The sequence below is a fragment of the Photinus pyralis genome, unplaced genomic scaffold (genome assembly GCF_008802855.1).
Source record: "Photinus pyralis isolate 1611_PpyrPB1 unplaced genomic scaffold, Ppyr1.3 Ppyr1.4_LG3a, whole genome shotgun sequence".
NCBI lineage: Eukaryota > Metazoa > Arthropoda > Insecta > Coleoptera > Lampyridae > Photinus > Photinus pyralis.
In genome coordinates, this window is record NW_022170509.1 from 21,157,466 (window position 1) to 21,177,497 (window position 20,032).

General features: G+C 35.7%; 2 protein-coding genes and 2 long non-coding RNA genes across 7 annotated transcripts; all 4 read left to right on the forward strand.

The window, feature by feature from the left end:
• Nucleotides 1–774: 774 nt before the first annotated feature.
• On the forward strand, nucleotides 775–3,485 carry LOC116166177 (protein C12orf4 homolog). The gene is made up of 9 exons (XM_031481040.1): nucleotides 775–1,001; nucleotides 1,055–1,197; nucleotides 1,250–1,431; nucleotides 1,475–1,699; nucleotides 1,745–1,939; nucleotides 2,001–2,110; nucleotides 2,755–3,098; nucleotides 3,149–3,274; nucleotides 3,321–3,485. Exons 1-9 carry the CDS (start codon nucleotides 851–853, stop codon nucleotides 3,411–3,413), a joined length of 1,569 nt encoding a protein of 522 aa, XP_031336900.1. The 5' UTR covers nucleotides 775–850; the 3' UTR covers nucleotides 3,414–3,485.
• Nucleotides 3,486–4,442: 957 nt separating this feature from the next.
• On the forward strand, nucleotides 4,443–10,449 carry LOC116165930 (protein dispatched-like). 4 transcript variants are annotated; one of them, XM_031480694.1, is made up of 9 exons: nucleotides 4,443–4,950; nucleotides 5,010–5,183; nucleotides 5,234–5,378; nucleotides 5,435–5,661; nucleotides 7,053–7,235; nucleotides 7,288–7,660; nucleotides 7,714–7,909; nucleotides 8,392–8,809; nucleotides 8,881–10,449. In XM_031480694.1, the coding sequence occupies exons 1-9, from the start codon at nucleotides 4,813–4,815 to the stop codon at nucleotides 10,252–10,254; spliced, it is 3,228 nt and encodes a 1,075-aa protein (XP_031336554.1). In that variant the 5' UTR covers nucleotides 4,443–4,812; the 3' UTR covers nucleotides 10,255–10,449. The 4 variants fall into 4 exon arrangements, with proteins under 4 accessions (XP_031336554.1, XP_031336557.1, XP_031336555.1 ...); XM_031480697.1 differs by lacking the exon at nucleotides 8,881–10,449 and having other exon boundaries at nucleotides 8,480–8,610; XM_031480695.1 differs by lacking the exons at nucleotides 4,443–4,950; nucleotides 5,010–5,183; nucleotides 5,234–5,378; nucleotides 7,053–7,235; nucleotides 7,288–7,660 and having other exon boundaries at nucleotides 5,546–5,661.
• A 2,789-nt stretch (nucleotides 10,450–13,238) lies between these two features.
• On the forward strand, nucleotides 13,239–14,422 carry LOC116166166. Its single transcript, XR_004144277.1, has 3 exons — nucleotides 13,239–13,892; nucleotides 13,940–14,031; nucleotides 14,086–14,422. It is a non-coding gene; the product is annotated as an uncharacterized LOC116166166 (long non-coding RNA).
• A 110-nt stretch (nucleotides 14,423–14,532) lies between these two features.
• LOC116166165 lies at nucleotides 14,533–15,127 on the forward strand. The gene is made up of 2 exons (XR_004144276.1): nucleotides 14,533–14,925; nucleotides 14,974–15,127. It is a non-coding gene; the product is annotated as an uncharacterized LOC116166165 (long non-coding RNA).
• The last annotated feature ends 4,905 nt before the right edge of the window (nucleotides 15,128–20,032 follow it).

Genomic DNA, 20,032 nt, shown 5'->3' on the forward strand with positions numbered 1-20,032 from the left:
GGAAAAGCTAGAATGGGTGTAACTGTAGAGTGATGGCAGGATGCCATTTAAACGACTTTCTTATGTTGACGTGATTATTTTAAGTTTCAAGATTCCAGGATACTTGGAATTTACTTGGAACGAGCTTAAAACAGTTAAGACATAGGTACTATTTTCACCTACTATATCTACTATCTCGTCTGAATAGATGTAGACCGATACTGGCAAGGAACTAGAGAAGAACTTATGTACTTAGAACTAGTTGGAAAATGTGCTAAAAAGATTGGGGCTGTGCCATTGTAGATTGCTTTTAAAAATAATCGACGAAGAGCTTGGTGCTCAAAACTTGTGAGCACTTTTCATGGATATTTTAAAACACAGCTCTACTTCAGTACTTCTCGAAGGAGTCAGAGTGTATTACCTTTGTTTATTAATAAACAATGGTATTACCCTTTGAATATAGACTATTATTATATAATCAAAGGTCGTCCCGACAAAGAGTAATTATTATGTCATCTTTGTCCCGTTGTATAATAGGCATAGAGTAAATAATATTAATAGGGCAACTAAAAACGCATGCAGTTCTTGAACTTTGCATGCACATCTAACTAATACCCAATAAAAAAGTAATGTGAATGGAAAAAATGTGCTGTATAGAGCTTCTTTTGAATTTTTTTCGAAATTCTATCCTTTTTAAAGCCTGCGCCCTCTTTTGATAAATACGTGTACTTCCATTTATAATTTTCAGCTGACAGTAGAACACTGTACCTCCCATCAAAATACAAAGGTGATTTATTTATGTAGGAACATAACCTAAGATATAATATAATATTTCGTTGTAATAATTAATATTTTTACCTTTAAAGTAGGTATGGAAGAATCCAGAATATTTCATTATAAACCTAAAGATGGTAATCTAGCCGATGTAAGTTTTCCCATAAGTCTTCCAAATTCGGAATCACTACGAGAGTTGTCTCGAATTTTGTTACTTAAAAACAATTTACCCATTTATGCAACTGTAGGTATTTATTATTTTTCTATAAACTGCATAAATGTTTGAAATTTGTTTTTTCAGACTTAACGGAACAGTTATGTGAATTTATCAAAGAGTTGAATTTAAAGTACTACGATGAGAGAACCACAAAGTTATTACAAGAGTTTAAAAACCTTCCAGTTATTGAGGACACTACCAAAGAGTGGGATAAGTTAATAAAAGAGGTACTGAAATTGTGTCGCGTTGATATTGATAATGAGAAGACTGTTTGAATAGGAAACTGTAGAGTATGGAGATCGTAGGTGTGCTTCTGATGAGGAGTTATTTGCCACAGCTTATCACAAGTTGGTGCATTCCCCTGCACTTGAAACTATGCTTCAGCTGGAGTGCATGTATGCCATCTCAGTTAGAGAACGTGTCAATGAAAAGGATTTTCAAATTAAAAACTTATCTGAGAAGTAAGTCCTTTGTGAATGAGCCGCTGCTATGCAATTTTTGTAGGCAAACTGAAGAAATGAGTCAAGCAGTTGATCAGCTAGAGGTTGGAATTACCGAATTGGAAATAAATGAAATGGCTACTCGACATTTTGAAGATCAAAGTTTTTTACGTGTGCAACTCACCAGTGAATTAGAAACAATAAAGGAGACACAGCGGAGGGAATACAGAGAGTGGTTGATGCAAATGTTAGAAGAAAGTCAAGCAAGCAATTCTTTATTACTGTCTAAGTATGACATGCAAAGTTTCGTGCCAAAGTAACGAAAATATTTTAGAACGTCTCCATCAATATCAAGTATACCAAGTCCATTGTTTAGTAATGTACGTCAGAACCAAAACCAACATCAAACGTCGATTTTAGAGGAAAGTTTCACTATACATTTAGGTTCGCAATTGAAACAAATGCATAATATTCGAATACTCTCGGCTGATGTAATGGATTTATGTGCCATACAAGAAAATGAAGAATTGTAAGCTTCTTTCAGTTCCTTACATACCACTGCTGTAATGTACATCTAAATTTGTTTTTAGAGCTGATACAACGCCTCAGTTGCTGCAGACTGCTTTAGGATTGTATTCCAACGATTTGTGTGGATTAGTTCTCATGACTGATAATGTTATTGGATCACGACTTTGTAAAGGTTGGTATGATCAGTTCACTGTATTATTTAGTAATCAGATCATTTAAAGGCTATAATACACTAGATAGTAAGATAGCTAACGTAAATAACATTTAAATACTTCTATTAAAATGCTACAGTGGTGGGCTTTTATTATGACGCAAACGCATCTTCGGCGACATAAATATTATCTCTCCCATGAGTTAGTCAACATTTTTTTAAACTGCTTACAAGAATTAAAAAATAAATAAAAAAGGTTTTCGCCCTAAGCGTATTTTCCATTTGTAAATACGAACGTTGGCGAGGGTATATACCAAAAATGTTGGAAGTAAAATGTGCTTGACGATTTGTTCACAAATTTTGGCTCACTTTTCATGTCATCTGAATTTGTATTTTATTGATTATTTACATTCTTCCGAATAAGGTGTGTAGGGTAGTGCGTTTTTCAACAAATTGGCCTATTCATAAAAATGAAAGAATTAAATTATTAATTTTTATAGATTGAAAAAGCAAATTGTACTTGTCTTTACTAGAAGCATCTGTGGTTAAAATTTCCAAAAAATTATAAATAAGAAAATTGTTAGATGCATTATTTCAATATATAATGCCATTGAATAAGTAATTATAATTACTTATTCAATGATAATACCACATGTTGTTTGCAGAATTTACTGAAATTTGTCAACGAACGACAGAGTTTCATTTTCCTTACATTGACGATCAACTGGAACGTGTATCATCCACTGTACAAAAATATCAAACGGACAACACTGCAAAGATTGCAAACAGTAAGCATTTACAACCAGGAGATGTATACATTACAAGACATTCCAACTTGGCCCAAGTTCATGTGATATTTCATATGGTATCTGACGATAGTTTATACGGAAACGATATCAACAGCCGCCACCCAGTGGTTTTGGGTCTCAGAAATATACTCAAATCGGCTTGTTCTAATGATGTCACTTTCCTCACAATTCCTCTTTTACTACAATATGAAATGTCGGAGGTAAATGTGTTGAAATATTCCTGCGGTTTAATTCAAATTGTTTTTTATAGGGAATGACTGTTACATGGTGCACAAAGAGAGCTGAACTCGTCTTTAAATGTGTCAAAGGATTTATGATTGAAATGGCGTCTTGGGGAGGATCAGATTTAAAAAATTTACAATTTCTTTTGCCAAAGGTTTAATCAGGTAGTTTACCTATGAAGTACTATTTTCTTGTTTCAGGGAATATCCAGCGACGTATTTCAATCATTAACTACTATGTTGCCTAATATATTCAAAGTTTCCAACCCCTTGATCTTGAAATCAAACTCGTAATAATGATTGCTGCAATTGGAAAAAAATGTTTGCACGCTGTTTTTAGCTAATTCACTTGTAATAAAGTATCTATTAAATTGTAACTGTGTATATCTATGTAATTATCCTGTATAAAAGATATAGTGTGAGTCATGCGTGGTCTATCCCTATGCACTTACAAAACTACCATGGATTAGAATTCCATGAAGGGTAGAACCTGTGTTTACCCCCGCCCCATTTTAAAAAAAATTACGTGGCACAAAAGGTATATGCATATGCAAAATCTGAGACCAGTTGGTCGTCGCACACCTTTGTATAGGCTACGTATTGCAAAAAATTCCAGGACTCTAGAACCATTCTCCTAAAAGTAGTTCAAAGTCGCAGATGTGGGTCCGGACAAAACGCAAACAATAGCACATTTTTAATTCTTAAACGGCGCTTAAAATTCAGATATAAAAATCAAATCGAAGTAACCGTTTTGCCAACAAAAATATTTTAGTTAAAATTATTTGAAAAAAGTTCGATGGCGTTGCGACGCTCCAAATTATTTTTTTTAATCCGGTCCGTTATTTATCGTTTCCATATGCCCAATATACGTATATCCACGGAAAAAAATTTTAATATTTAAAAATTGCTGACCGTAGACATTATAAAAGATTATCAGCGCAGAGAAGTACTAGCAGGATAACAGGAAGTCAAATAATCTCGGATGCCGCTCCTAGCAATTATTATCTAAAGAACAAATTTAAATTGATGATTGATAACTCCGTTTGATATATAATTGTAAGCACGGTATTTACAATGCAACAGATAAATAGACAGCACGCCATTATGAAAAATATAGTTGTTGAAATATTGAGCTTTTTCGCGCCTAAAATGATTTTGACTTTTTCTCTTATTTATGGCATTTTAATTTATTCCTGGTGCACCTAGAGCAGATACATCTTCGTCTGTTTAATTGCGCGAGCATAATTAAATATTTATTTGAGTAATGAACCTTGAACGTTTTAGCCGGGCTTGTTTTTTGTTTAGTCACATTTAACGATTAGAGCGAAAGCTTCTATTTTTGTCCTCCATTTTTTTAAATTCGCGCGCAATCCCGGAAAACTGCGCGTACTATTTATAAACGGGCTATAGCTACCCCCAACCCCTATAGAAGCACTTTTTTTTTTAATGTATTGTATTGTATTTGAATACCTGCTCAAGGTTATATATACAAGATTTTTTTGCTTTACTGTGACTATCTCACTCTTTGAGATGAAATCTGAGAGCATCTCTTCGTCCTTCTAGACGCATTTACGACTCTAAAATGGTGTAGGTTACCGTTAGTTACTGCTGGGGATGTCTGAAGGATGGCCAGGTAAATGGCAGGGCAGTTCTCATTATTTTGAATTTCTGTTGGGTGTGTAGAGGATTAACTATGAATTTTCACTGGCTAGCGCACATTTTAATACATCATCCTTTGGTCATTCTTTTTGGAGTGCTTGTATTTTCTGTCACCTGCCTTATTATTCCTTTTACCCTTAAATCTCTCCCGGACTTTTCTGATCCACAAATGGTAAGTTAATTTTATATTGTAATTATAATAACGATTTAACAAGAAAAAATTCTGTGCAGGGTTTTGAAACACGAGGAACCGTTCTGTCCAGTAGATTAACGACTTGGAAAAATTTGGAAAAATCGACAAAATTCTCGGGACCTTTTGCAGTTAATCCTAAAGAATTTTTGGAACAAAAAGATTACAGTACGAGAAATAATTTTAAGCAAGCCTTAAATGAGTCTTCGCCCAATGTACGGAGAATCTATTATATTTTTTGTAGGAGGCTAACAACTATTTTTAGATATTTATTAATGTTTACAATGAGACTAGTCGTAAAAGTGAAAAGAACAATTGGCTCACATTGCAAAATCTCATTAAGCATAAGTCACCAGGACAGCACAATACACATCGCATAGCAAAGGAAGGTTACTTTTGTGGTCAACCCGGTAACTAAACTATCATTACACGTAAGCATTCTATACCTAGATGTGTACTTTTTTAGATCATGACTATGCGCATGCAGTATTAAAATCTGATATGGATGCAGACTTATTTACCATGGAGTCATTGTCAGCCCTGTGTAGATTGGAATATGAATTAGTGCAAGCCCAGTATTATAAAGAGTTGTGCTTGCATCCATTCAAAAGACCGAAGAAATGTTGTAAACCTTGGTCTCTTTCTAATTATATTGCTCAGTTACATAACAGAACTTCTTGTTTAGCAATTGTGGTAAGTTAGCCGTAATTCTGTAGTGCAAAATTTAAAGTTGTGCTAAACCTGTCTTTAAATATACAAAAAGACCATTTTGCAAAACTTTGAGGATCCTAATTATCTCTCACTTTGAAATATATTCTCTATCATTTACCATTTACACAGCAGAGCATTGCATATGTACATGCTCGCTGCTCTTAAAGTCTTAATCCATCAATTGATGGCTATTTCCTTTAGCCAATCAAATTACTCTGTTTATGATAAAGAACTAAAACAGCTGTGTCATGAATAACTCTTTCATCAGTTTTTCCTTTGCATTTCGGATCTGTCTATCTGCTTTCAGTTGTTCTGATTTTTGTTTATACAATCTTCATAATTCGGCAGTTTGTTCAGTAATTAATCCTGTGTGTCTTAGGCATATGATCATGTGAACACAACAATTCTCGGTATTACAATCTTCACTCACTATTCTGTTGCTTTTCATACTACAAGAAGTCATTTTTGATAAATTGTATATAGCAAAGAAACAAAAAACAATTGATTGTAGCTGTATATGCCACGTTTACATGCACCATACACCGCTAGGCTATTACCCCTGCAATTTTGGTAGAATTAATGATACGAATATAAAAAGTCTGTGGTGAGCGGTTGTAAAATCGAATTTAATACTAATAGTATCTTTCTAGCTCTTCTGGTTCTCTAAATTTAAATGGTATACCTTGTATAATTTTACATTTTTGCATTCGACAGACAAAAGAATAAGAAAATAGCTGATTAACATATCAAAATTTATTGTATTGCTCTGCTCAGCACTCATGCGCTGCATACCTACCCTTCTGTTCTGTAGTCCCTTATGAATGTGAATCGGCTAACTCGTGACCACCAGTAATTATCCTTACACTACCACATCTGTTGAAACAATATTGGCAATTATAGCCACCACTGGAATTAAAATATAAATGACTTTAATTTTCAATTACATATTTTACTTAAACATAAGAAGTATTTAAAAAAATCTTGATGTAGTGCTAGTTAAAATTGGCAAATATTACCAGAAATCAACTTGGGTAAACTGAAAGAATATAATGTTGTAAGGAGTCACAGAGAGAAGTTATAGTTTGTAGAGACCTTTCATTAGAATACCATGAAGGGTTGTAGCATATGTGTTTGTGGTGTAGGTATGCACAATGAAAACCAATTTGTAAGGAATTATAAATAATAAAGCACGTAAATAATATGGTTCAACTTGTAAAAAGAATGCAAAATAAAGAGGATCATACTTACATGCGAGCGTAACCGTCATTGCGCCAATGTATATAGGTACTTTTTTTAAATGCAGCGATAACACATTTCTTAAGATTTTGTTTTATGTGAGTTGGTGCGGGATTTTGAGACTGGTACCTTTACAGGAAGAAGATATCCAGAATATGAAAAACTTGTTACAGTCCTGTTCACAATACTACCATAATTTACAATTAGCTCCAGATTGTTATGAACGAGGGCATTGTAAAGTTCCTGTAGACTGTGTGAAGAATAACGCTGTGTTCAACATATTAAATTTTTTAACAAGTACTTCCTTCCTTCCTCCTAATGTAGGTTTAATACAGTTGTGTTTTGTAATTCAATTTGCCTATTATTTTTTAGGAAATAATGAAGACTGAGTTAAAAGAAACAATGATATTTTTACCTATTGCTAGTAGCACAGCTGCTTTAGAGTATTACAAAGATTTAAAAGATGTAAATTTAAAGTTTCATGGGATTTCTTTGGTTGCCATAGAATTTGGGATCAAAAGTGCTTTATTCGACAGGTGCTTAATTGAGGATGCTTGGTTTATGACTGCAGGGGGAGTGTTTGTATTTTTATGCATTTGGTTCTACACCAGGTCTTTGTTTATTACGTTCATGACTGTGATTGCCATCCTATTCTCACTTGGCATTTCATATTTCGTGTATACACTTGTTTTTGAACTGAGATTCTTTCCATTTATGAATTTGTTAGCTACAATTGTTACTATTGGTAAGTCTATTGAAAACGCTAACCGGTTTTTACGCATAATTAATTGATGTTAGGCATTGGAGCTGATGATGTCTTCATATTCTGCAAAGCATGGCATAATTCAAAGAAACAGAAAGAAAATTCAGTTATCCAAATGGTTAATGACGCATTTGATCATGCATTAGTTTCGATGTTGATTACTTCGGTCACAACGGCCGCCGCTTTTTTAGCATCGTACATTAGTTCTATAACAGCGATACGTTGTTTCAGGTGAGTGTTGTGTTAATGTAAAACGTAAGGTAGAGAAGAAATGTGTAGTTTATGATTTAGGTTAGTTGTTAAATCAAATAGCTGTGGAAGATGTTAGAAAACTTTAATTTGCAACTGATTTGACCATACCATCTATTGCTCTCTATTCTCTATTCATTTTCACTATGACCTGCTCAAACAGAATTTGTATTCACATGCGACAATCTTCTTAAAATCACCACTGATTAATTTACTTTGTTTTTTTTTCAACTCTGTGTCAACATCTCAAACCCTCCTCTCAGTGTAGATAAAGAATACCTACCAAAGTTTACGTCCGTGACATTAACAGACTAGGAAGTTTGAGGTTGCAGTGTTGAAAGGAATCATTGAACAGGTCTTTTCTTTTAACAAGGGGTTATATGGTCAAGCTAATTGCAAAACATCTGCCTCCTGTACGTGTGTGATTGTTTAAATACATAAATGTGATTTCTCTTTTATTTAAGTGTTTTCGCAACAACTACCATAATTGTTAACTGCATATTGATGATGTCATGGTTACCTGCGAGTATATTAATTGCCGAAAGATTCCAGACCAAGTGCGCAACAATCTTTACTTTCCGCTCATCACCATTGATAACATACTGGAAATGTTTGGAGCAATTTTGGAGGTACCAGTTCAGCTTTTTTATATCGCTGTGGAATAACAAAGATCAGCTGGTGGCAGATATTGTGATAAAGTTTCGCCTGTTTTGGTTAATATTCCTGTCAGCTGTAGCCATTTGTAGCGCTGTTATGGTGTTGTACTATCCTAAGCTGCAACTTCCGAATACTCCCGATTTTCAATTATTTGAGAGTTCGCATCCATTTGAAAAATATGATTTGATTTACAAAAATCATTTCTGGTTCGAACGCTCTGAAAAGGTAAGAACCGTCAGTAAGCTGTACTTTTAAAATTTCACTTTCCAATGTATGAATATTTGTATCTCTTTCAGAGTGGTAATGGAAACCCTGCAAACTACAAGCTGCCTTTACGTTTCGTTTGGGGGGTATTACCTGTTGACAATGGCAATTACTTAGACCCACAATCATTAGGAAAACTTCAATTAGATTCGAATTTTAATATGTCTCAAAAGGAATCTCAAAGCTGGCTTTTAAATTTTTGCCGTGCAATTCGAAAGCAGCCTTTTTATCAAACAACATTAGGTGCACTGCTGCCAAATTGTTTTATTGAATCATTCATGTCATGGATGCAGCGGCGATGTGTAGATCCTATTGATAATATGGATCGTAGACCTTGCTGTGAAAAGGAACATTTCCCTTACAATAGTACTGTATTTGATCAATGTATTGTGTATGCAATGAGTGATCTGTATGAAACTCCATCGGAATATTTTATCCCAGGTATGGCTGGTCCGAAATTTTCTAAAGACCAGTTTCCGACAATAAAAGCTGTTGTTGTTGAATATGATAGCAATTATTCATACTCAATGTCGTACGAACATATGCACACTTTTTTTACACAAGTTGAAGAATGGATGAATGAACAGTTAAGGAGTGCGCCGACGAGTATGAAAAGGGGATGGTTCGTTAGTGACTTGGAATTTTATGATTTACAACATGTCTTGTCACAAGGCACCATTGCTGCAATTGGCATTTCGATGGGTTTGGCCCTGGTTGTTTTATTGGTGGCCACTTTAAATATCCTAACTAGTTTTTACGCCATCTTAACCATCACGTGCAGTATATTTGTTATAATGGCAATTTTAGTGTCATTAGGCTGGAAATTAAATGTATTAGAGTCAATCGCTGTTTCAACAGCGATTGGACTTGCAGTAGATTTCAGTCTACATTACACTGTGCATTATAGATTGTGCCCCACTAGTGACAATCGTGTGAAAAGTACTCGATATGCACTCGCTAACATGGTGGGGCCGTCACTAATGGCTGCTACTACTACTAGCGCAGCAGGCGCTTTTATGATGCCGTCAATTATACTACCGTACATACAAATCGGAATATTTTTAATTACAGTAATGAGTGTCAGTTGGCTGTATGCTACCTTCTATTTAGGTTCATTATTGGCAGTTGCTGGACCTGAAAATCAATTCGGCCAATTCCATTATTCAAAATTACTTTGTTACTTTGGTTCTAAAAAAGCAACAAGGGAAAGACGAACATCACTGACACTATGTGACACCCATGAACTTGATTCGCTAACCAGTAAGTGTGGACATGCGTATTCAGCAAATAGAACATTACGACGATCGTTAAGTGGCGACAAAAACAATGTGTTTCAGTATTTTCACGATCAGTCTCCATCTGCCACTAGTGTTATAACTATCATGGCAGACGATAATGTAATGTAAAATACCTACCTCTGTGATATGTTTATTGATTATTTTTTTATTTTTGACATCTTCAATATGAAAAAAAGATAAATGTAGGTAAGTAAGCGTATGTACTTGTACCACATATATTTTGCATTGAAAATTAAAAAAAATGGTCGGTGATGTACTTACTATGTACCTACTTATGTATGAAATATAAAACTGATGTATAAAGCAAGTTGTTTTAATTGATACAATAAATGTTAATAGTTGCGGTTGTTCGATGGGATGTGAATACACACCCTTTCTCCAGCACCAATATTAAATCCCGCAGCGTCCTATAATGACAGTGTTGCTCTCTAGAAGATGAGTGTGATGCGTGAAAAAATATTCATATGCAGGTATTATTTTCTCCAATTGTATGTGGCACAGGTTCGCGTAGCCCATACCATATCATACATGTTCTTTTTCGATACCTGCGTATTAGTAATTCTGGGTTCTGGACAGACCAAGAGAGAGTCCTTTATATCGCAATCATGTAACATTGAGGGGCTTTTGTGTTATTCAATTACTGATACAGTTGACTCTTACGAGTGGAACAGCAAAAGTCTAAACTGAATAGGTAATTCCTGTATATGTATATAAGGGCAGTTGTGACTTGTTAAAGTCTCTTTAGAATACGTTTCTTCCCCACTACGTTCAGCCTTCCTCGACGTCGCTCCTTTACATAGCGGTATAGAAGATACAGTGTCTGTTTATATTTGCCCCACAATGATCTGAGGTTCCACACCACATATTATTTGACTACTTCTAGCCCGAAGCCCATTATGCACAACCTTATACGATCTTAAATGTGCACCCACCCATATGCGGGGAAGATTGCCCTGTTTGGCTATTCAGACAAAGTTGTTCTGTCGAGATTCTAAAAATCTCACCAGTTTCTCCAATTTCTAAGGGCGGGTGGGTGTTTTAGTCATTAGCAGCTAACAGGTGGAGATGGAGCTCTGTGTAATGCTACATACACAAATTTTTTTTAGTCTGTTGTTTAGACAGTACGACCAATCCGCCATGGAACTCGAATAAAGGACAAAATGCCTGGGTTGCGTGGATGATTTTAGGATACGGATGCGGCAGGGCGATGGGCCAATTCTTAATGTAAAATGATACTAATCCAAAGCTCCTCGCAAGCAAAATGATTGAGCACTGTGTTATTCGAACGCGTAGGTAGCGTCATAGTCAGGGGCGGCTGAGTAACTGCGGGCCAGGCCAGGTGGAATTGCATAGGTTACGGGCCATTAAAGTATTAGTGTAGTAATGAAGGAGGGGGGGTTAGCTCTGAGGGTGCACCACAAAAACATTTTAAAGTACTCCTTTCTCGAAAATCAATTACCATACAGTTTTTTTTAAATTGCAGCTGATAATTAAAAGTAACAAAATATACAATCCACACGAGGTGCGTCGCCTATCATTGTATTTCAGCACTTTCATGCTACGACAAAAAATGATAAATTCATTGTAAAACACTTCAATTAAAACAGAATTTTTTAACAACCTAACATCAACCCCAATATTAGAGAAACGTGTTAATAATTTATTAATAGTGCAAGAAACTAAATACAGCACATACTCATAAATTTCCAAAGGGCCATTATGATCTACAGGCCAGGTGGCAATCGCCACCCGCCCCCCCGGGCCAGTGCGCCCCTGGTTATACACTGCCTTTTTTTGAGCCCCGAAAAAAAAAATTGTCTCAGATCGACCCGGAAAAAAAATTTTCTTATAGAATGTGGCCTGTAGAATCCATAATTTCAAACGGTTCCAAGATTGGGCTACTAGTTCAAAAGTTACAGCCCTTTGAATTTTCTTTCGAAATTGGTTTCTAGTCTATAACTTTTGACTGAGAAGGCTAACCAAAAAAGTACGAATTGTTTTGGATCTACGCACCAAAATTAATAAGTAAAAGTGTTTTCCCAAGAAATTTTGGTGCAGTCGATTTTTGGTAAAAAAGGAAGGTGCCTTTTTTTTGAGCTCCGAAAAAAAAATTGTCTCAGATCGCCCCGGAAAAAAAATTTCTTATAGAATGTGGCCTATAGAATTCATAATTTCAAACAGTTCCAAGATTGGGCTACTAGTTCAAAAGTTACAGCCCTTTGAATTTTTTTTCGAAATTGGTTTCTAGTCTATAACTTTTGACTGAGAAGTCTAATCGAAAAAGTACGAATTGTTTTGGATTCTACGCACCAAAATTAATAAGAAAAAGTGTTTTCCCGAGAAATTTTGGTGTAGTCGATTTTTGGTAAAAAAGAAAGGTTATACACTGCCTTTTTTTGAGCCCCGAAAAATAAATTGTCTCAGATCGACCTGAAAAAAAAATTTTCTTATAGAATGTGGCCTGTAGAATCCATAATTTCAAACAGTTCCAAGATTGGGCTACTAGTTCAAAAGTTACAGCCCTTTTAATTTTCTTTCGAAATTGGTTTCTAGTCTATAACTTTTGATTGAGAAGTCTGATCGAAAAAGTACGAATTGATTTGGATTCTACGCACCCAACCCAAATTAATAAGAAAAAGTGTTTTCCCGAAAAATTTTGGTGTAGTTGAATTTTGGTAAAAAAGGAAGGTTATACACAGGGGCGGACTGGGTACTTACGGGCCATTAAAGTATTAGTGTAGTAACGAAGGTGAAGAGGGGGGGAGTTAGCTCTGAGGTGCACCACAAAAACATTTTAAAGTACTCCTTTCTATTCAAAGCCCTAGCTTATTATGGTGTATGCAATCCGAATTGGGGTATCTTAATTTGTAAAAATATCTTTAGTTGTGGAATTTGTGGGAGGTGAGTTTCCTGACCTGTTGTACATTACACATGATGGCTCTCAATACAAAGATACGAGGATGTGTATGTTTTATGACTATATGAGGCACCTGTAATAAAAACTGTTGTATTCATAAAAAACATTCATGTAGGTACTTTGCACCAGACAAGGTTTCTTTCAAACGAGAGTGTGTCCTGTGCGCAGGGCCGGTGAAAGGCTATTTGGCGCCCTAGGCGAGATGTTCTCAGCGCGCCCTTCCGGAGGTTATTCCTAGGTACCAGTACCAGGCAAAAAATAGAAAGTGGCGTTCATAAATACTTTATTGTGTTTTCTTCAAATACATAATAACATAACGACATAACGTGTAGGCGGTGTAGGTATACAAAAACGCATATCCAAAGATATTAGGGAAGGGATATACACATAAAAAATCAAAAATTCATCTTCCTTGCCTTATTTCTCGCGAACTGCTGGACTATCTGTTCTAAATTTACATTCCATGCCTCCCTCGATTCAATTGAGATCATTGCCAAGTCCACGAGCCTATTCTGAGACATTGTTGACCGCAAAAATTTCTTTATCAGCTTTAGCTTGGAGAAACTGCGTTCTCCGCTGACCACCGACACTGGAAGCGTCATTAAAAAGTACCGGGAAGTTTTTTGGAGCCGCCGACGCGCTGTCGTTGAAAGATGTTGCTTAATTTTGGCGCCCTCTGAAGCTTGGCGCCCCAGGCAGCCGCCTATGTTCGCCTTGTGGTTAAACCGGCCCTGCCTGTGCGGTGTTGATCGTAGTCCTCGGGTGTTTAAAATAATGAATAATGGTGGAAGAGAAGGTTTTAAGCCGATTCAAACGTCAGAACCAATTTGTAGGTAGAGTACATCTTTATAATGTCTACATAATCTATACATGCAGAAAACCGTATACACCTACACAATTTGTAATAATTGCAAATTGATGTTTACCGACTTCAAACTATTTTGCACGATAATATTGAAAATTGTAAGGTAAGCAATCTGCTACTGCCAGAAGAAGTACCTTTAGTTTCTAATTTCAATAAGGTGAAAACATTGAAGAACCATTCCACACTGAAATCAAAGAACGTTTAACCAGTTGGAAGTGGTTGGTGTACAGAAAGTACAACCAATGAAACAGAAACTGTGACATTCAGTGGACAATCTATGCCTATGCCAGCATCGCCTCATGACGGTCAATGTATTACATTGAATCAAGCCAAAGAGATGCAAAGTGAAGCTATTGTTAAGGGGTTAATCAAGAAAGTCAGAGTTCCTTCAGCGTAAATCGACACCAAACAATAAACTTCCAGTAAATAAAGTTTTATTCCGAAGTAGGTACTTATATCAAATTTGGAAGATGGCAGAACCTGAGGGATCTCGAACGCGGAACACAAATCAATTTAAAAAAAGTAAGTACCTACACTACAGAGACTCACTTTTGCCTTGTAAAGGTATATGTAGACGCTGCAGCTACAGTAGGGGTAAGCGGTGAAAATACCGCTAATTTGGAACCGAGCGTCCGCATGCAGTTTGTACATGATTCCTCTGATAACGGAAAATGTGCATGTATCACTCCCACTCTCTCACTCTGGAGTTGAAGTTAAATATGAAGACGAAGCTACCCCACGAATGGTAAATTGTTTATCTGATAATAAGAATTTGGAACAAATCACACCTACTTTGTCTATAATTTCTGAAGGAGATGAACAAATTAAGGTTGTAGATGCAACTCACTCACTCTTACTTATAACAAAAACAGGTAAGAAATTACACCCTTTCATTTGAAGAAATTGTAGATAATGTGACTGATTTACGTGTTTCTGCACACCAAGTAATGGACGATGGGAACGATTTGCGAAAAACAGTCGGTGACAATACCTATAGGTAGCGCTTGTCTCTATAACAATAAATTAGTAATTTGGAATCTTGTAGTAACCACAAACATCAAGTGCGGAAGACTATCATGTAACAGAAGATAATTTGTATTACGAATATTCAGTGGAATCAAGACAATACTTTGCATTTGAGTAACAATTAATTTTGCAAGTACTTTCAATTTTGTTTTAAATAAGATTCAGAAATGCTATTTAATTATTTTATTACCCTTGAAGTTGTACCTATCCCAAAAGATTTGAAGATCCTCTCTTCTCAGATATCGAGATTCTGGTAGTTTCGCGAAAATACTTTAATGTGCCTTTGTTCTTTTGAGTCAAGAAGTTCCCAATAATAAATCGTTGAAAGGCCTTAGATTATGGCGTTTACCCAATACGAATAGGATAATCGTTTTACGGTATCTTGACCAGTATAAGGATGCATAATTTTTTGTGATACTACTGAGAGGGGATTTGTTGCAAACGGATTCACATAAGGTGGCAATGTGTCGCTGTGGACGTTTAAATTTAGTATATGTATATTATTACGTTGTACTTTGTGACCTTTTGAAGGTTTTCAGCTATGCTAGTACGTAAAAGTACCTATAGGGATCGAAAGTGTGCTATCGCTGACCTGAGCTGCAAGCCCTTTGAAGGTGTATGTATGTAGGGGGTATTAATTCCGGTAATTTCTTCCTCTCCATTGCTTGGAGCTATAACCACGCTTACCTTTCATGCGGACTGTTATGGAAACTGTACGACTTAGAAGTTACAACTGAGATTGAGAAGTGTACTAGCACTCCACTTGCCATGGAACTCGAAAAGATAACGATTTTGCGACGCCCGTGGCAAGAGACTTTTACATTAAAAACTACCGCCATTAAAAATTGACTTTTTTTAACAATAAATATTATGAAATGCACCCCTATCTTATTTAATACCTTTACTACGTTTTGTATACAATTTAAATATTTTTTATTTATTTTCCTTCTTGTACTCATCTCAAATGCGAATTTAAACAAAGTGTATATGTTCATAATTGAAGGAAAACCGCTTAGCATATTGAGAAAACCAATCCATCCTTTATTTCTAGAACGTATCAAATATACACTGGCTTGAATTTTTTCTGAATTCTAGAAGAATACACGATTTAGTATAAAGGTATCCTGTACCGATAGGGAGGTGGGAAAGGGAACCCTAATACTTTAAAAGCCATAAGCGAGCTAATAGTAAATGTCTTCGTTCAAAAAGATCACCTAAAGGATTAGGGTAACTCCGATCATTTCGGAAAATAAACATTTTTGAGCTGGGGGTGTACAGTGGTAACGCCAAAAGTAGATATATTACTCTTTGATAAGGCTATGCATAACATAATGCATAGTTACACAGAACAAGAACTTTTCAGAAAAACGCATTAAATTTATTACATGAGTCAAAAATTGAAATGGAGCTCCTATACGCAAAGTACAATTATACATCGAACAGTGTCGTGCCTATGCCACAAATAGGTAATATCCTAATAATTTTGGTAGGTACTGACAATTTTTCTTTTATTTTTAGTTTCTGGAAACAATCCAATGTAAATATAAACAAATATATAGAGACGCACGACATCATGTGTTAGTGTATAGTTTTGGAAGTCAAGCGATGCGAATTTGAAAGATGATAATTTGGAAAAATTTTATTCTCAACTTTACTCTTAAAGTTCTCTTATACAAATTGCTTTTTAACGAGAACTAACTTTGAAACCGAATATTTAAGTTTAAACTAATTTATAATGCATGAGAGTTCTTTAAAATAAGATTTGCGTTAACGTATTCGGTGCTTTGATTAATTCTCAAACTGAAATCTACACTATAAGTAGTTTACTTTTTCACATTTTATGAAAACTTCAAGGAGAATTTAAAAAGACACCGTGTACTGTATACATAAGGCCAAATAAAAGTGTCTGTTATGGTTTTAGTTTATGTAATGTATTAGCAATACGGTTTATTGCACATGACTTAATCAAGGCGGTATTCACATTACTAAAGCCAGCTACATTGCTACATACACGCCTTCAAATCGGCCGACATGGCTTCAACAGATTAAATTGTGAAACTTGCATACTGAGTTGGGTTGAACTTTTGGTAGAAACATCGCAAGTGTTGTGAAAAAAATGAATTTGCCCTTGTTTTAGAAAAGAGCACCGAGGGTTCTGACATCCGAGAAATCTGGAGCTAGCTGCAGTGATAATTTATATACCTAATCTACCGGGTGAATATTCCAAAACCGAACCCTGCAATTATACATTAGAAAAAGGTTTTCAGCAGATTGTTGCTCCCCATGTTAATTTAGAGGGTTTATAATGACACCTATCGAAAGAACATTTTGATATACGAATTAGTTAACTTTCAGTTGTATTTCTCATTATTTTATCAAAAATTCCGCAATAAATCCAATTAGCAATACCACACAGTTAAAGTCGTAGCACTTTGCCGCCATCTTGGATTTTATTCGCGGGGTCAATCAAGGTCAATTAAATTGATTCGCGGGTTCGCCCCCGTGGACGAGGGGTGTTTTCGAGGGTGGAGGGGGGAAATTTGGAGTTTGATTTGATTAATTGATTAAAAACTGTGGGATTTTGGTCTTTATTGACATTTGATAAGAGCGATGACGTAATCGATTAATTTAATTCGCGGCTTGATTAATTTAATCGTCGTTTTGATTGATCTAATTAATTTAATTCGGGGTTTGATTGATCTAATTAATTTGATTCGCGGTTTGATTAATTTAATCCGCGGTCCAATTAATTTAATTCGCGGTTTGATTTCTCGGAATTTCCTCTAATTAATTTAATTTGGGGATTTGATTAATTTAATCCGCTGTCCGATTAATTTAATTCGCGGTTTGATTGATCTAATTAATTTATCGATTAATTTAAATTGATCGTATAATCAAGAATAATTACACATATGTAATAATTACACACACAGGTAACTCTAATTGAAAACAAAATGGCAAAATGGCCGCCAAAGGCGGGAAATTTGAAATTTTTTCTATCTTTCTCTCTTACTCACTGCGTCTATCTCTCTCTCTTACTCATTGCGTCCCTCTTTTACCTATTCTGAAATAGAAGTTAGAAAATGAACAAGTTTTAATTATGTTTATTAGGGTGCAACAATTAACAAAAAAAAAAACATTACAATCAAAAATTAAGCGCAAATTACAATTTAAAATATACAATACAAACCCGTTTCCACACCACCCAGGAGGAAGAGTTAAGGCGCGTTTTTTTTAACGTGGTGTTCCCCTGTAGGCCTAATCCACGGTACGTATTTACAAACTTAAAAAACTAAATATGGACATAAAGGTTAAATTAAAAAAGTTTATTAAATAATTGGACTAGGGCCTCCACGCGTGAGCCACAGAGTTCCGGCCACATATTCACCACCGCCGTGAACTGGTGCACTGAAATGTTTAAATTGTTGTGCATAAAGTCAATCACTTCGGGCGTAGGTGCGGACACGTCCAGCTCACACAGGACGTTTATAGTGTCCATTATACTTCCCATAGTGCTCTCGCATAGTCTAATGTAATTACACAGCTCCTCCGAGAGCGTATAAATGTTAGCACGGAGATCGCAGTAGATAAGACTTTTGTTCATTATGCGGTGTTCCAATGTGCGTGGTAGCTCCGTTAGAGCTATATTGTCACGGAGTACCACTAACTCACACATGTTGGATAATGTTGAACCTGTCGTAGGTGTAACTGCGGGGTTAAAATCACTTAACTGCGACAAAAACACCAAACACCCCGTGATGTCGATCTCACGGATCTCGCGGTACATACTCTCCATGTTCTGCACAATCGCGTCACGAAGAACCTCCATGGTGGACGCACGAAAATAACCAACAAATTTTTATTTTTCGTGGTTTATAAGGGTTTAGCCAGACATAATTTCGGGAAATGCAAATGAGAGTCATGTACATTAACGGGGCCTATATTGTACAGTTTGTTTACTTTTTCTTAAATCGTACAATTTTTGAATACAAAATTAATGAAAAATAAGCAAAACATTTTGAAGACCCTGGATTATCTGCATTTTTGAGGCGCCAAGACTACCTGTTTTCTACGAATTCCTCATGGATACTGTTGTTATTTGTTCCTGCTACCCTTTTGTTAAAGATGACAACGGCGCCCGTTCAGTATTGTTTACTTACCGTAGGTTCCTTTCTTGTAACTTTCCTACCTTTAAATAAAAATGCGGAAATACATTTAGGCTTTTATTGATCAATTAGATTAATGTTATAAAAAGTCATATTATACAATAAATCAATTATATCATCGTTACATTCTAAATCATCATTAAACATATCTACAAATTCCTTAAGTGATAAATTATTAAACTTAAAAACTAAATACATTAAACAATATTGTCCACAATAAGTTGATAAAGGATGCTGCAACACGCGCGAATTAAAGGTGAATTTCCGGGCGTGTTTTTTCAAAAATTTTAAATGTAATCCGGTAGGTGGTCGTCCGAATGAATCGAAATATTCTCCATTTCCATCTTCATCTATGTAAATTCCGTTCCAGTGTTGCCCTGTGCGTGTTGAAACATCTGTATTGACAATTGCAGCAAATGGCCGACGTACACTTGCTCGTATAAGTTCATCTGATGCGAAAACAGCACGCGCAGCCTTCTAAATCAGATTCAACGCTCGTTGAAGTTCTAGGGTATTCATTTGTTGAATCAATTTGCGCCCACTCGTGTAATATTAAGGCATTTTCTTGAGCGCACATAAGCGTGTTCTCCGCATGATTGAGGCACCTTACACCGCTATGACTTTTCTTTAACTTCTTTAGCGAAGGGCAACCCACGTCTTCTAAATTAATTACAAACTTGTCAAGGAAATTTAGCAAGTATTGTTTCTCCACTCCCTTTACGTATATTCTATTAAACGGCTGGAGTAACGTGCGTAGTTCTTCTTCAAAGTCTTCGTATCTAATGTACCCGGAATTCCATTTCAAGCCATGATAACAGTCTTCCAAGAATTTGATTTCTTTTTTCATACCTGATGTTACAGTATAATTAGAGGGCGGCTTCATCAGTAGAGTTGTGCAACTAGGCCCCTCCG

Excerpts from the sequence above, each read along its gene's own strand:
- LOC116166177 (XM_031481040.1), top strand. The coding sequence starts at position 851 with ATGGAAGAATCCAGAATATTTCATTATAAACCTAAAGATGGTAATCTA. Across the intron at positions 1,002-1,054 it reads ACCCATTTATGCAACTGTAG|ACTTAACGGAACAGTTATGT; the intron begins GTATTTATTATT and ends TTGTTTTTTCAG. Across the intron at positions 3,099-3,148 it reads TACAATATGAAATGTCGGAG|GGAATGACTGTTACATGGTG; the intron begins GTAAATGTGTTG and ends TGTTTTTTATAG.
- LOC116165930 (XM_031480694.1), top strand. The coding sequence starts at position 4,813 with ATGAATTTTCACTGGCTAGCGCACATTTTAATACATCATCCTTTGGTC. Across the intron at positions 5,379-5,434 it reads TTACTTTTGTGGTCAACCCG|ATCATGACTATGCGCATGCA; the intron begins GTAACTAAACTA and ends GTACTTTTTTAG. Across the intron at positions 5,662-7,052 it reads CTTCTTGTTTAGCAATTGTG|GAAGAAGATATCCAGAATAT; the intron begins GTAAGTTAGCCG and ends GTACCTTTACAG.